At 47.3% G+C, this 13622-nt stretch overlaps 2 protein-coding genes across 6 annotated transcripts in view; both read right to left on the minus strand.

Moving 5' to 3' along the window:
- LOC139056336 (cytoskeleton-associated protein 5-like) overlaps positions 1 to 11732 on the minus strand; it is a 121623-nt gene extending 109891 nt beyond the window's left edge. For 3 of the 5 annotated variants that reach the window (XM_070534494.1, XM_070534493.1, XM_070534490.1), the window contains exons 1-2: positions 11575 to 11732; positions 203 to 278 (exon numbers count right to left, since the gene is read on the minus strand). In XM_070534494.1, the coding sequence (XP_070390595.1) occupies positions 203 to 259 (57 nt within the window). In that variant the 5' untranslated portion in view covers positions 260 to 278; positions 11575 to 11732. Of the gene's footprint in view, positions 1 to 202; positions 279 to 2607; positions 2677 to 3324; positions 3530 to 11574 lie in introns of those variants that run through there. The other 2 variants (XM_070534492.1, XM_070534491.1) reach the window with 2 other exon arrangements.
- Positions 3767 to 9805, minus strand: LOC135911349 (uncharacterized). The gene is made up of 2 exons (XM_070534495.1): positions 7912 to 9805; positions 3767 to 3855 (listed from the first exon to the last, which is right to left on the minus strand). Exon 1 carries the CDS (start codon positions 9772 to 9774, stop codon positions 8575 to 8577), a length of 1200 nt encoding a protein of 399 aa, XP_070390596.1. The 5' UTR covers positions 9775 to 9805; the 3' UTR covers positions 3767 to 3855; positions 7912 to 8574.
- Positions 11733 to 13622: the final 1890 nt, after the last annotated feature.

The raw sequence follows: 13622 nt of genomic DNA on the forward strand, positions 1-13622 counted from the left end.
AGCTCGCATCTTCATCGAGGTTGAAGGCGATACCATGGCAGCCAGCACCACTTCAACAAAATGGATTACAAGATTTGTACTACCCGAAAGAAAACTTAATGTGACAGGGCATTCACAAGGCATTGCTTTCGCAGTTCAAGCAACGTAGTAGGAAGAATAGCTGAAACATGGCAGCAACTGCAGCAAGCAATAACAGCATTACCTTATGCTGACAACGGTCTTCCACAGGCAACTTCAAGTACTCAGTGTCATCAGCCATGTTTTCGGTTTAGAACTGTCTGTAACAAAAATAAAACAGCTTGTAAAAAATCAAAATGCCATCACAGTTCCTTAGAAACGCATACTACAGTCGTAAGCAACACAGCACAGGCTTAGAAGCATATTTTGTTTTGTTTGCAAGCAGCCTAAAATTGATACTTCCAGAAGGCAGCAATAAATTTTTAGCTACAAGATTAGGGTGCCCAAAAATTGAGCCTCTCCTTCAATAGCAATCAGCATGAACTGTCCTTAATCTGTGTCTTTACTCTGTACTTTAATAAAGAAATACTATCAGACTACATGCTAAATGCACCAATGCAATGTATTGAAGTGTTTCATTCATTCAAAGCAGTCTAGGTCAACAAAAATCTTTACTAGGTTCCCCTGACCACTGTTCATAGAGGGCAAGTGGGAACGTATACATATGCAAATGAGTGGATTGCCCCCACAAGCAGAAAATTGCAGAAGACAGGTACCAGAAAATTTAAATTTCCTTGCATATTGAAGATGCAGCCTGGATGTGGAAAAGTGTTTCACTGCTGCCATGTGCAAAAACAATGACTGCATTTTTTCAAACTCCATTATGTATTCTTTAGCCATAAGAAAATTCAGCTGTGAATCATATACGTATCAGAAATGTGCCAAAGACTTTCTAACAAGCATGTGGTACATAACAGTAGGACAGCATGGTTACCTCTATCAGGCCTTGTATATATCCTGATACCCGAAGACTGCTCATGGTCAAGTCTTCTCATTGCTGACCCATATATTACGAATGTAAAACAGAATTTAAACGGTTGGGCACAATGCGCCTACCAGTGATCAACATAATTTTTTCCAAAGCTCGTTTAGTGTTTTTGAAGGCCTGTTTTGACATTACTTGAGTCTGAATTAGCTTCTTTTAATATCATTTTATTAGTTCAGCTCTATTTATAGAGAAGTGGTCATTGCTGTCACAAATTTGCAGCGATCCAGTGCCACCAAGACTAAAACATTCCAACAAAAGCAATCGCATCTGCGGGTATCAGTTTCATGGCCGACCAGACAGAAAGGTGTCAATTTCTCATTCCTGCAAGGCCTAAAATAAAAGATCTTTCACTAGTATTCATTTTCTTTCATTTCACCTTCTACGTGAATTGTGTTCAACTCTGGTTTTAAGTTCCAAAACCAAGATATGATTATGAGGCACACCCTAGTGGTGACTCTAGGTTAATTGCGACCATTTGGGGTTCTTTAATGTGCACCCAATACACAGGCATTGACCAGTCATTTCCCAACGGGGAAAAAAAAAGCCGAGCTTGAGAACAGTTAACCAGTCTAGAATGATTTGATATTTGTACTTAGCCTCAGTCTAAGTGGTGCAACAAAGTTCCTGAAACATGTCATCTTTCACGTTTTTTCATTGTCTTCAAATAGAGACAAAGCACACTACACTGCCTTTAGAAGTACATAACTAGTATGCTGCTGCATGCAATCCTCACCAGCACAAATCAGCAAGGACTAGTAAATGTTACAGCACCAACCAGTGTTGCCACAACAAGCAATGGATACAAAGCTATTACAAAATTTTGCAGTAATAGTGAAGTGAGCAATTCAGAGTGCATGCTATTGCACTTAGCAAGGTCACACAGGAATATGGCATCAGGTTTGAAAATGGCAGCATAATTGAAACAATTAGACACCTTGCTGTGAAGCCGCCGTTTATTGTTATACGGCCGCAGAGGGAAGCCTCTAAATGAGTGAATTAAAGGTGACAGCAGAAACGTAGTACAGATCATGCAACTTGAGGCAACACGCGACGGGAAAACAGTTGTTCACTCCCACCGGCAAGACCTCACAAACTAGTTCGACGCCCACAAAAAGACAGCGCAACACGCTTTGCGAGGCCATCGATTTTTCAGCGTAAAACGAGCAGACGGTGCCGATGGAACAACGCTGTCCGTGGCCTATTTAACAAGCAAGGAAAGGGTTGCCGCATCCGCATCTCGACAAGAAAATTCCAAGGAAATTGTTCCCTTCCGACATTCCTTAATTGTTTGCGCCAGAGCGATCGTAGTTATGGACACACACACAAACAAGAAAAAAGAAAATGTAGTGCTCCAAGGTTGTATTAATGGAAAACAGTGACAACGGTGACGAACGCAATTATTTCGTTCCATTTACCGACCGCAAATTGACTTTACTTTTAAACGGTCATTCAGGAAGAGCAGCGACAGGTATCCTCTCATCGCGTGACCCCACGCAACGGATAAAACGGTGATGCCTCGGATGAAACGAGCGTTAATACCGAAGCAATCAGCGCGCGATGTAGCGACGGTCATCAAGGTCAACATACGCGCGGTCGCTTACCGGACCCGTCAAATGAAAAGATGGGGAGCAATGCCTTGATCTAGTTCGCTCGTCCTGGTGACAGCATTTGAACAGCGCAAGGAACGCGCGCATACAAAAAGGAGAAAGAAGTGTCGTTGGTATACCTTTTCGTCTTCGCCCTAAACGCTGTTAGAAAGGTGTCAGAAAAGATTTGCTACTGTGTCAGCGAAAAGAAGCAGAAAAAAAAAGAAAACGATTAAGGGAACCATGACGCAGTTATCGATCCGGGCAAAATCAGCTTTATCTAAAGGAATCATTCGCAAGTGCTCACGGTGTCTTATGAAAGACAGCACGATGCCAAACTCAAGGCGGGGTAACGTTGATGCAATCGATGAGAGCACCGTACGTCGGGAAGCCGCCTACGAGCTGACCGCGTCCGAAAATCGCGGCGGCCATCGGTAAAGGACTGTCAAAAGAAGGAAAACAAATCCAAATAGTTGCAGCAAAGGCGCTCCAACGAAGTCAAAACCGCGTACACACTTTTCTCTGCATACGCTGCAACAAGCCCAGTTGCAACGAACCGAGGACGGACTGTCAAAACTCAAAATTCTGCTAACAACCTGAAAGACACCGTGCTGCATTAACAAACACGAAGGCGAGTGAAATGAAGGAGAGACGTTTTCAGTCATTGTCACACACGTAAAAATTCAGCGAAATGTTCAAACGATAATCAAACTGGCTCCAGACGGTACTCACTTTCGGTGACAAGTGGGCAGCAAAGTGATTCGGGGACGTACCGAAAGAAATAGCATTGACGAACGGCTCTGCCAAGGTTCACCGATGAACGAATACAGCCATATAACCAGATCACAAGCTTGGTCAAAATTAAAAATTCATGCAATCAATGCAAATTAAACTCCCTTTTGAGTCACAACATCAGACTTGCATTATTGCTGTTGGCTGCGGAACACTTATCCCTTTTTTTATCCGTTACGTGTTACGCCCACACAAATTGAACCAATCACAGGTGTGCAGCGCTAAGAGGACTCGCTACGGATCATGGCGCTGCTCTGCTTTAAGTAGAAACGATTGCGATTGACCTTTACGAGACTGCGCCGAATCTGTCAGGTGCAATTTCATAAAGAAAACGAAAGACGTCTTCTGAAATGATGGAATGTTTATTTTGCTCTATATAAATGCTCGTTCCGGGCTTCTGCATTCATCCAAAGTTGTGGCACCAGGTAAGCAGCAGTCATTGCCGTACGATGCTCCACCGGATGCCATAAGCTGAAAGAAAGTAAATTACAAGCATGTACGATTTCCGTATATTTTGACCTAACACGTGTATTGCGTGTAGAGGCGAAACGTGCGTAAGTGGTGAATGAGCGGCATTACAGATAAATTCACTTTTACGTACACTCGCTCACAAAATATTGCGGGGCGCGCGAGCGCGTGGCGAAACGACCCTCCTCCCCTACTAGCGGGGAACCCCTGGTTACAGTGAACTAGAAGCAAGTATTCTAGTACACTGTACCCTGGTGTCGAGACCGGCGCCTACACGCATGCGCGTCCCTCCGAGACTGCAAGCGCGCATGTTTCCGCGATTCCTCCTTGCGCGCCGGCGATATCCGAATGCAGCCGCGAGGTGCCCCTCTTGCGTTTGGCGCTGTGGCGGCTTCGACGGGCAAAACTTCGTTTATAAAACGGAAATCAAGAGCTCATTTTCGTGTTGCCTGTCACCTTTTATGGAGCGCCTTTCCTGCCACGCTCTTCTGCAGGAGAACGGCCCGTTCACAAGAAATAAACAACAATGATTGGCCACGAAAAGGTGCAGCGTAGAAAAAAAAAAGACTTGTTGCGTTCACCACCTATGCGTCAGCGATTATGACTGGACAAAAAGCGGCCGCAGCGGCGCGCGCAAGCTCACGCTTCTAAACACGCTTCTCATAGTAGTTGTGCCCGTCGAAGCCGCCACAGCGCCAATCGCAAGAGAGCTACCTCGCGGCTACATTCGGATATCGCCGGCGCGCAGGAAAGAAGCGCGGGAACATGCACGCTTGCCGTCTCGGAGGGACGCGCATGCGTTCAGGCGTCGGTCTCGACACCAGGGTTTCCCGCTAGCAGGGGAGGAGGATCATTCCGCCACGCGCTCGCGCGCCCCGCAATATTTTAACGCGATAGCGTTAAGGAGCTCGTGTCGCAGAAAAGCCGGTGTCGTCGGCGTCGGTGTCGGCGGCGTTGACCGTGAGCGATAAATCACGGCAGGCGCTTCATAAATAAAAAGCAACTTCCAAGATTGGCCCGGTGGGAATCGAACCCAGGTCTCCGGAGTGTGAGACGGAGACGCTACCACTCAGCCACGAGTTTTTTTTTTTTTTTTTTTTTTATTACCGGCTTGGCAAAAGAAGGTACAATGTGAGTATTACATGGCCATAAAAACAACTAGTCAATGCCGGATCAGTGTGGTGTGATAAGAACGATGTAGGCTAATCACTTTGTCCAAAGCACCTAGCCAATCAGGAGGGTCACTCTGTGCACAGAAAAATTCGCGTATATATAACACACTTTCAATGAAATATTCATGTGCTGGGGCCTGAATAATGCGCTCATGTCTAATATCCATACGCGTTCGCCACACACTGTGCATGCACAAAAGCATTAACAGATCGACAGGCACTCCCTCTGGTTCCGCGTATGGCAGGAAGCGTATTCCGCAAGCACTTAACGGCAATTCCTTTTTAAGGCTACGTTTTAGAATATCCCACAAAAACACTGCGTCATGACAGTCCAAAAAGATATGCTCAATCGTCTCCGGTTTTTTGCATATAAAGCAATTCACAGACCAAGGTACAAAAATGCCTTTGCTTTGCAGCCACGGTTTCACTGGGAGAGTGCCTGTATGTAGTTGAAAAAAGAAAGATTTAACAGAAGCTCTTACCGGCATTCGTTTAACTCTCTTAAGAACATCTCGTTCTGAACCTAAAACAAATACTGTACGATACAACGGTACAGGCAAGAATACATCAACAAGATCTTTGTACAACTTCTTACTAGTAACAACGGCCAAATATTCACTGGAAAATCTTGCTTTTAGTATTCGGAAAGACGCGACCACTTCACGCAAAAAAGCACTTAAAGGCATTGGCCCCGTATACATGGACGACACTACATAATCAGGCAATGAATCACGCAGTCTAGCTTGAATCATTGTTCTCAGAAAAGCATCCTTTTGATCACGCAAAAAAAGAAACCTGCTTACAATCTGTTTTAGGAACAAATGTGACAACCCCAGCCCCCCATTCAACACTCTATGGAACAGATTACTACGACTTGTACGTTCCCATGTTGAGGCCCAAATGAACATCGCAAATACTCTATGTAGCTTTTGCACAGACATCCTCGTCAGACACAACGCTTGCATCACATAAAAGATTTTCGCGACTAAAAACAAATTACACACTGTGGCTCTTGCAAACATTGAAAATTTATGCCCTCCCCATTTGCCGGTCTGGGTTTTCATTCGCACTACTTCATTGTCCCAATATTCTTTGCTATCTCGATAATGTTCGAGGGGGACACCTAGGTAGGTGCCTGGAGTTACTGCCCATTGCATGTTACAAAAAGTCTCGGGCTTGTATTGCCAATTCCCATGCCAAAAACCAAGACACTTGTTCCAGTTAATAGCACTTCCACTTGCAGTACAAAATTTTACAGCCTCTTGTACAACTGCTTTAACACTGTCATGGTCCGTACAAAACACTGCTACATCATCAGCATATGCTAAAACTCGAACTTCAGTTTTATGAAAAGTGTAACCCCGAATGTTTGGGCTCTTCAGCAGCCGCAAACAAAAGGGCTCGAGGTAGAGGGCGAAAAGCAGGGGGGATAAAGGGCAGCCTTGTCTCACAGACGACAGCACAGGAATACCATCACTTAACTGCCTATTAATTATCAGCTTCGCTATACAACCATTGTACATCATTTTAACACCTTCTGTAATAACAGTTCCAACATTGATATGGTCTAGGATCAAGAACAGAACTTCGTGTACGACTTTATCGAACGCCTTGTGGAGATCTAATTGCAACATGGCCACGCGCCCATACATTCCGTCACAGCATTCGAGGACAGTTCTAGCTGTGTGAACATTGGTAAAGATTGACCTGCCTTTTATGCCGCATGTCTGATGTGGCCCTACAAGTGACTTAATAACACTTTGAAGGCGTCGAGCTAAAATCTTCATGAATATCTTATAGTCCACGTTTGTTAGACTGATGGGACGGTATGATTCAACAGACTGTAACTTAATCGGATCAGTCGTTTTAGGAATTAGTACTACGTGGGACACTCGGAAGGATGGAGGACTTGTTTTCGTTTCATAGAATTCGCTAATCAGTCTTTCAAGTGCGACTGCCATTTCAGTTCTAAAGGCTTTATATAGAGATGCACCGAGACCGTCTGGCCCAGGTGACTTGTTTGAACTAAGCTCCAGAATCGCTGATTCAATTTCCTCAGCCGTAATACTGGCTTCTAGAGCGCGCACAAGGTCATCCTCTAATCTCGGCATCAGCGATAGGAATTCTGTTCTGAAGTAGTCAGTGTCCGGAGTATTAAGGCTGAAAATATCTGTGTAATGTTCAACGAATGCCTGTTTGATTATTTCTCTTCGATTTGTGATTTCGTTTTGATAGAATATTTCCGTTATCTCTTTCGACAGAGCGTGCCTTTTTTCATCACTGAGCGCGCGTTTGGTAGGCGTCTCTCCGGACCACAGCTTCTCGTTACGCGCCCTTATCACTGCGCCACGGTACATTTCTTCGTCTATTGCCTCGAGCTTAGTTTTAGTCTCTTTAATTTCCCTTGTGAACAATCCCGGCTCGTAGCACTCCGTACTTAGCATAAAATCTAGGGCACTCTGCAGCTCTTTAACTCGTTGTTTTTCTTTTCGCCGGAGCGCACATGACCTATCAATAGCGGCTATTTTAATATCACATTTGAACTGCTCCCATACTTGCATAAAACTTCCGGAGTTACTTCGCAGCATGTTCGCTATATAATCCTTGACTTTAGTCACGTACTCTTCATCTTCCAGTAATTTATCATTAAACTTCCACAAGTCCCAATTAAATTTCGCAGCTATTCTCTTCGTACCGATTGTAACCATGACTAGGCAGTGATCACTAAAAGAGACATAGATCGTATGGTAGTCAGAACATAACAGCGAACATTCGACAGGAACATATATACGGTCCAATCTAGCATGACTGCCTCCCTGAAAGTGAGTGTACATTGCCCGGCCTTCATGCGTCGATATCAAGCCTACATCTTCAAGGTCGTGCTCACCTACAATTTCGGACAGTAACTCGGCGCTCCGATCTCGAAAGGAACGGCTTGCTGTCCTATCCTCTGGTCTACAGACGCAATTGAAATCACCAAGCAAGATCACCCGCCTTCCAGTAAGCAGGACAGGCTTCACCTGTCGGAAGAAACTCTCCCTTTCAGCAATTGCATTCGGAGCGTATACACACACAGCTCTCCAAGCCACTCCATCCGATTCAAAATCACACATTACAAGGCGCCCACTTTCACACGAGAACACAGTATCAACAGCCCCAATAACATTTCTTAAAAAAATAATGCATCCACCCGCTCTTCCAACAGCATGACATACGCAAACGCTGTATCTGCTACGATAGACCGCTACCATTCTGTCTGTTTGTTCTTCGTCTTCAATTTTAGTTTCCTGAACCGCGAGCAAATCTATTTCGTTTTCTAGCAGAAGGCGGTTCAGTTGCAGTTGCCTTCTACGCGCCGACAGGCCCCTTACATTAAGCGTAGCAACACGTAAGCTGGACGTGAGGTTGGTAGCCATCTAAGGAAAAGGGAGACGCCGATCAGACTACTCACACATCAAACAGGGTGAAACCATATCCATTAAGGCGTTTGAGCTTAGTACTGACCCGATCAAAGACCGGGCTTCAACCGTTGTGGCAAAGGTAGCCTCCGCTAAGGCGGAGGGAGAGCAGACGCAGTACTGCGTTCCGGTGGCAATTTCGGTTTGGGCTTGAACGGTCCACGGCGCGTTGAAGGTGCCTTCGGCGGAGGCTCCTCGCCGCGTTCACCGACCAATCTCGGTTCCTGAATATCCGAATCCTCGTGAGCCCGCTTCACTGGTACACTTGACGCGGCGGGCATCTCGGTATCGGCGTCTTCCTGGTTGTCGCCCTGCTGCCCAGTCGTAACCAGGCTTACAGCTGTCGCGCTATCCGCTTTTTCCGGAAGGAACGCTGGCTTTGATGCGACGGCCGGCTGGGTTTGGTCCTTACCGGCTTCGCTGGTATCTGCAAGGGGTGCGGGTGCGGTTTCCTTGGATGTTGACTCCTTGATGGCATCATCTCCCTCACTTCCGTGGGTTGCTTCAACCGCGTCTGCTTCATCCATGATGTGTTCGGCCACTTCATCATTTCGTGCCTGGCCCGTAACATTAGCGTAGCTACGCACGCACTGGCTCTCATCGTGGCCGAAACGCCGGCATAGCCCGCAGCGTGGCACCCGACACTCACGGCGTATATGTCCTTTTCCACGGCACCGAAGGCAGAGCGGAGCCCTGCCAGGAACATGGACGAGAGCAACGTCCTCACCAACACGCAACTGATGGGGCAAGTCCTCGATGGTAACACCCACCTTCAGTTTCAGTGTAACCGACCGTGTTGTTGAAGCCTTGTCACCGCAGCCTTTAACCCTCCATTTATCGCGGGTTATTTCAGTCACTTTTCCGAACGCTGCTAATGCCACTCGCACGTCGTCGTCTTGCACACCGTGGAGCAGCCAAAACAGCTTCAGCCTGACACCTCGGTTGGTCGGGTCAATAACCACGCAGCGGTGGTCTTTCACATTGAAAGCTTCGGCCTGCAGAATCTTTGCCTTCGCTCCTTCGCTGTTGAAAGTAACAGCCCACAGGTGGTTCATCTGATATGCCCCAAGGGCAACCACATCCGGCAGCAATGAGAGACGCGCTAGGGCGTCGCGAAAATGCTCGACACGATATGGCCTGGCGGTGACATCACCATGCAAAAATACTGTGTTCAAAACACTCGAACCTGATGGCAGATGAGGAACAACCATTTCATAATCCTGGGCAGGCATTTCAGTGCTCCTGATACCGCGACCCGGCTGGGCCGCTAAAGCCGCTCCTTGGGAGCCCATGAAGCACACGTCCGTCACGCTCGGTGGCCGGAAGTCGTCTCCCACTCAGCCACGAGTTCGATGCTTTCAAGCGGTGCAAACGCGCCTCTAGTGAATGCGGTGTTGCCTTCGAAACGAGCCGTGGAAAGTTCTACTGCGGTGTATATCGGTAATTATGAACATGTAACGTACAGAAGTCACAATTACACGAGTTGCGAAGTGCGATTCAGCTGCATTTCTTCTGCGCTTTCCGCACACGCAGAGCCATCTTGCGGCAAACACAGAAGACCCCCTCCTCTCAATGTACGGCGCTGCCCCGACAGGAGGCGCGCCGCGCGCGCATTGGGACCGCTGCCAGGCGCGTCGCGGGACTCCCTCTCCCCTGACGACGCTTCGCCGTGCTCCCGGTTTAGATTACTATCTATCTCTCTGCCCGTGCCGATCACGACGTTTGGCTGGCGTAGATCGTTTCCCCTCCGAGACACCGAGTTCTTTGGTTCGTTTCGTTCGCTCAGGCGCACGTTTCGTTGCCGCGCCGAACGCTGCGTTGCTCGACGCTCACCGCGTGATAGGTGGGCGCTAAGTCCGATGCGGGGCGCATCGTAAGTGATCGCTGTGCCGTAGAGCATTGTCTTATACCCCTTGGCGGGTCGACGGGAACGCTGTCGCGTCCCACTCTTGAAGGCGAAGCTTAAGCGTCCTCCAATTTTTGTGAGCGAGTGTACATTTCACAGCAAAGACTCCTCCGAAACAATGCCATAAAATCTGAACATCCGATTTTCAAGCACCCCTCCTTTCCCGGGCATTATTTCCTGCACTTTAAGTGCACAAATACGCGGGTGACTGCGCGTTTCCAAAACAACTTGGCCTCGGCCGACACGATGGTACGCCAATGTAAGTACACAAAGGTAGCTACAACACAGGCTAGGCCAGACCATGTTACACGCTCGCAGAATGCCTTCTAATCGCACTCAAGTCAGACTCGTCGGTGCAATGCCTGTTTTCAGTCGCTCAGAATACATAAATGTCATGTTCTTGAGCTCCTCCGTGTTATCTTTTACGCGTCCTGCCGGCGCATGCAACACTCCCGTGTTATCACTCTCGGCAATCGCTCGTCGCGTTTTCGAGAAGCGTGCGTACCGCAATAATGTATATGTTGTTGCAGGGCTATAAAATGCGTCACAAACTTGTCCCACTAAAATTCAGTGCGCGCAAAACTAACTCACTGTGGCCGCGGCTTGCTTTTTTCGCTAACAGCTTCACAACCCCAGGCGCGGCGAGCAAGCCTCAAGGTATCCCAAAAAGTTACCAAATAATTTACAATACTTTTTTCGGGTCAGAGAATGCGTCACGAACTTCTACCGGTAAGATTCAGTACACGCGAAACTGCGGCACACAGCCGAGCTGCTTTTCGCTAACTGCGTCAATAAGCCGGGCGCGGCAACCGTGCTTCTAAACTACCCCAAATATAACGACGTTAGTTACAATAATGTTGGGGGCCACAGAATGCGCGAAAACTTGTCTGTCTCAGGCGCTACGACGTAGTGCACGCATGCACACGCGCAAATGCCTCACACGGCCGAGCCGGTTTTCGCTTACTGCGTCAATAAGCCGGGCGCGGCAAGCGTACCCAAATAATACCGAAATAAGTTACAGTAATGTTGCGGCTCATAGAAAGCGTCGCAAACATCTCCCAGGACGAGGCATTAACTCAAATTAACTGCGCCAGGACGGCGGTGCTGTTTTTCGCTAACTGCGCCCCTCGAACTAAGCCTAAATGTGAATAAAATGCGCCGCACACTGTCAAACACAATTTCTCACCTTGCCGTAGTCCAGTAGTGCAGTGGTGCCGTGTGGAAATGCAGACGACACGCAAGAGAAGCATAGAGAAGGCTGGGAGCCCCCAAAAAATGGGCTATATCCAAAACAGACGGGTCGCCGAGCACGCGAGCTTTGCACGTACGACCGTCCTCGCTCACTCCTGCGGCTTATCTGGCGCATGACGTATGCAGGCGTGTCTGGCGTGCCGCTAGCTTGTTGCTAGGCAACGCAACACAAAGTTGCAAAATATAAGTTCATTTACGCGCAAAACTTTTTCACTTTTAGTGGGAAAGAATAAAAATAAAACGTTGTCTGGAAGTTTATTTCACATTCTTTTTTTCTGATGCTCGCGTCAACTAACGGACGTTGTTGAAACTAGGCGTGACGTGTTTCCTGTTGCCAGTTTTTGAAGAGTGTCCCCTCTTGTTGAATTTCTTTCTCTATGGATAGCATGCCGCGGCAAATCCTGACCCGGCACAAAACGAAACGGGCTTCCCAAGCGAAACGTGGCGTATCAGTAACTGCCGCGACTGGCCGAGACGTTCGGTTTCCAACTTTCTCACGCTTGTCACGGGGCATTTCGGTCTGATATGGTAGTGGGGCCGCCTTATAAGCGCTCCCGCGGCGCTCCGTTTCGATATTGTCTGGATTTACCGCTGAAATTCTACGACAAATATCGAATTAGGTGCGACTTTCATGCTTTAAAAAATGGTACTTTAAAATGTGACTGCTTTCAAACGCACGGTATAAACTGCCCATAAGGCACTGATAAAATGAAATTTTTGCTAGTCTTCTAAAGCTCACATTATTAGAGGCGAAGTATGTCCGCCTCGCCCAGGAACTCGTTTGCAAAAATGCCACGTTCGCTGCGCGTATAGCCTCTTATAAAAATATATGTATTGCCTAAAAAAACAAAAAAAACCTGCATAATTCTCAGACATCCTGCCCTTACATATCGGCAGTACTGGCCCTTCAACGTGGCGGCCATATTATCGTCATGCCATTTAAAATACAAGAAAGAAGTGCCTGTGTGGTATAGCAACAGTTGCTCAGCAGCCGTGCAGACAGTCGGTGATTCTTGACAGCTGCTAAGTGCGAAGTGGCACTTCAATGTCGACGCTTCTGCTGTAGGTGCCCCGCAGTGGATTCTTGAACATGGGCTCTGCCCACCAGGAACTGAAGGGTGTGTACCCGCCCTGCTGCCACGCTCCTTGCCACGCTTGCGTCGAATGATCGCCGACGCACGTTAGGAAACGGAATATCGACAGAATGAGTGTGGCGGTCACATCCGACGAACGACAGCGATATAGTTTGGATTTTGTGATTTAATGCTGCTTATCTTGCGGTACGCGCATAGGCAACCAAAGAATGAAAGACTCTACAAATTAATTAGTACAGAACTAATGCAATGCAATTATTTGTAGAACTAAAAGCTTCTTTTTTACTGAATTTGTTTATCTGTTATGCAATTTTTTTTTTTTTGCACTGGATGGCGTAGTTTACTGCCCCTGCAGGCGGCGTTTTATTGGTTTTGTACTTTCGCTATTGCCTCTTTAGCGGGGACTTCCGCAATAGAGCGTCCTACAACAATTTCTAGGAGGAACTTTGGCGCTACGACCGCTTAGCAACCATGGGTTCCACAGAGTTTCCTACAATATACTAGGGGGAATTCTGGCCTGGCAATCGTGGAGCCACCATGTAAATGATGGGAAGTACATGTATTTGTCTGATCTTAGTGCTTGTGGATTCAGACGTTCCTTTATATTCGTTTATTACGCTCTGTATATATATATGCCTTCATTGTCGTAAATTTCAGAGCAACCTACTTTTCTAATTGCTGAAGACGCTGCGAAAACGCGCAGTCGCTACTATTTGCAACGGTTCAGCTTGTCTAGGTGGCCAAATCGAAACACGCCAAGCATGTCGAGGCACTGGCTCGCCCGCTATAAATTCATGAGGGTGTTGTATGTCGCTTGTCGATGCATGCGTCTGTGCTAGAGTTCCTGTGTTCGAATACCGCCATTGGACAACTTTAATCGTGTTTGCTT

This window comes from Dermacentor albipictus, chromosome 2 (assembly GCF_038994185.2).
Source record: "Dermacentor albipictus isolate Rhodes 1998 colony chromosome 2, USDA_Dalb.pri_finalv2, whole genome shotgun sequence".
Lineage (NCBI taxonomy): Eukaryota > Metazoa > Arthropoda > Arachnida > Ixodida > Ixodidae > Dermacentor > Dermacentor albipictus.

What these genes read in the sequence shown, in the direction of transcription:
- LOC135911349 (XM_070534495.1), bottom strand. Translation starts at nt 9,774, where the DNA reads ATGGGCTCCCAAGGAGCGGCTTTAGCGGCCCAGCCGGGTCGCGGTATC.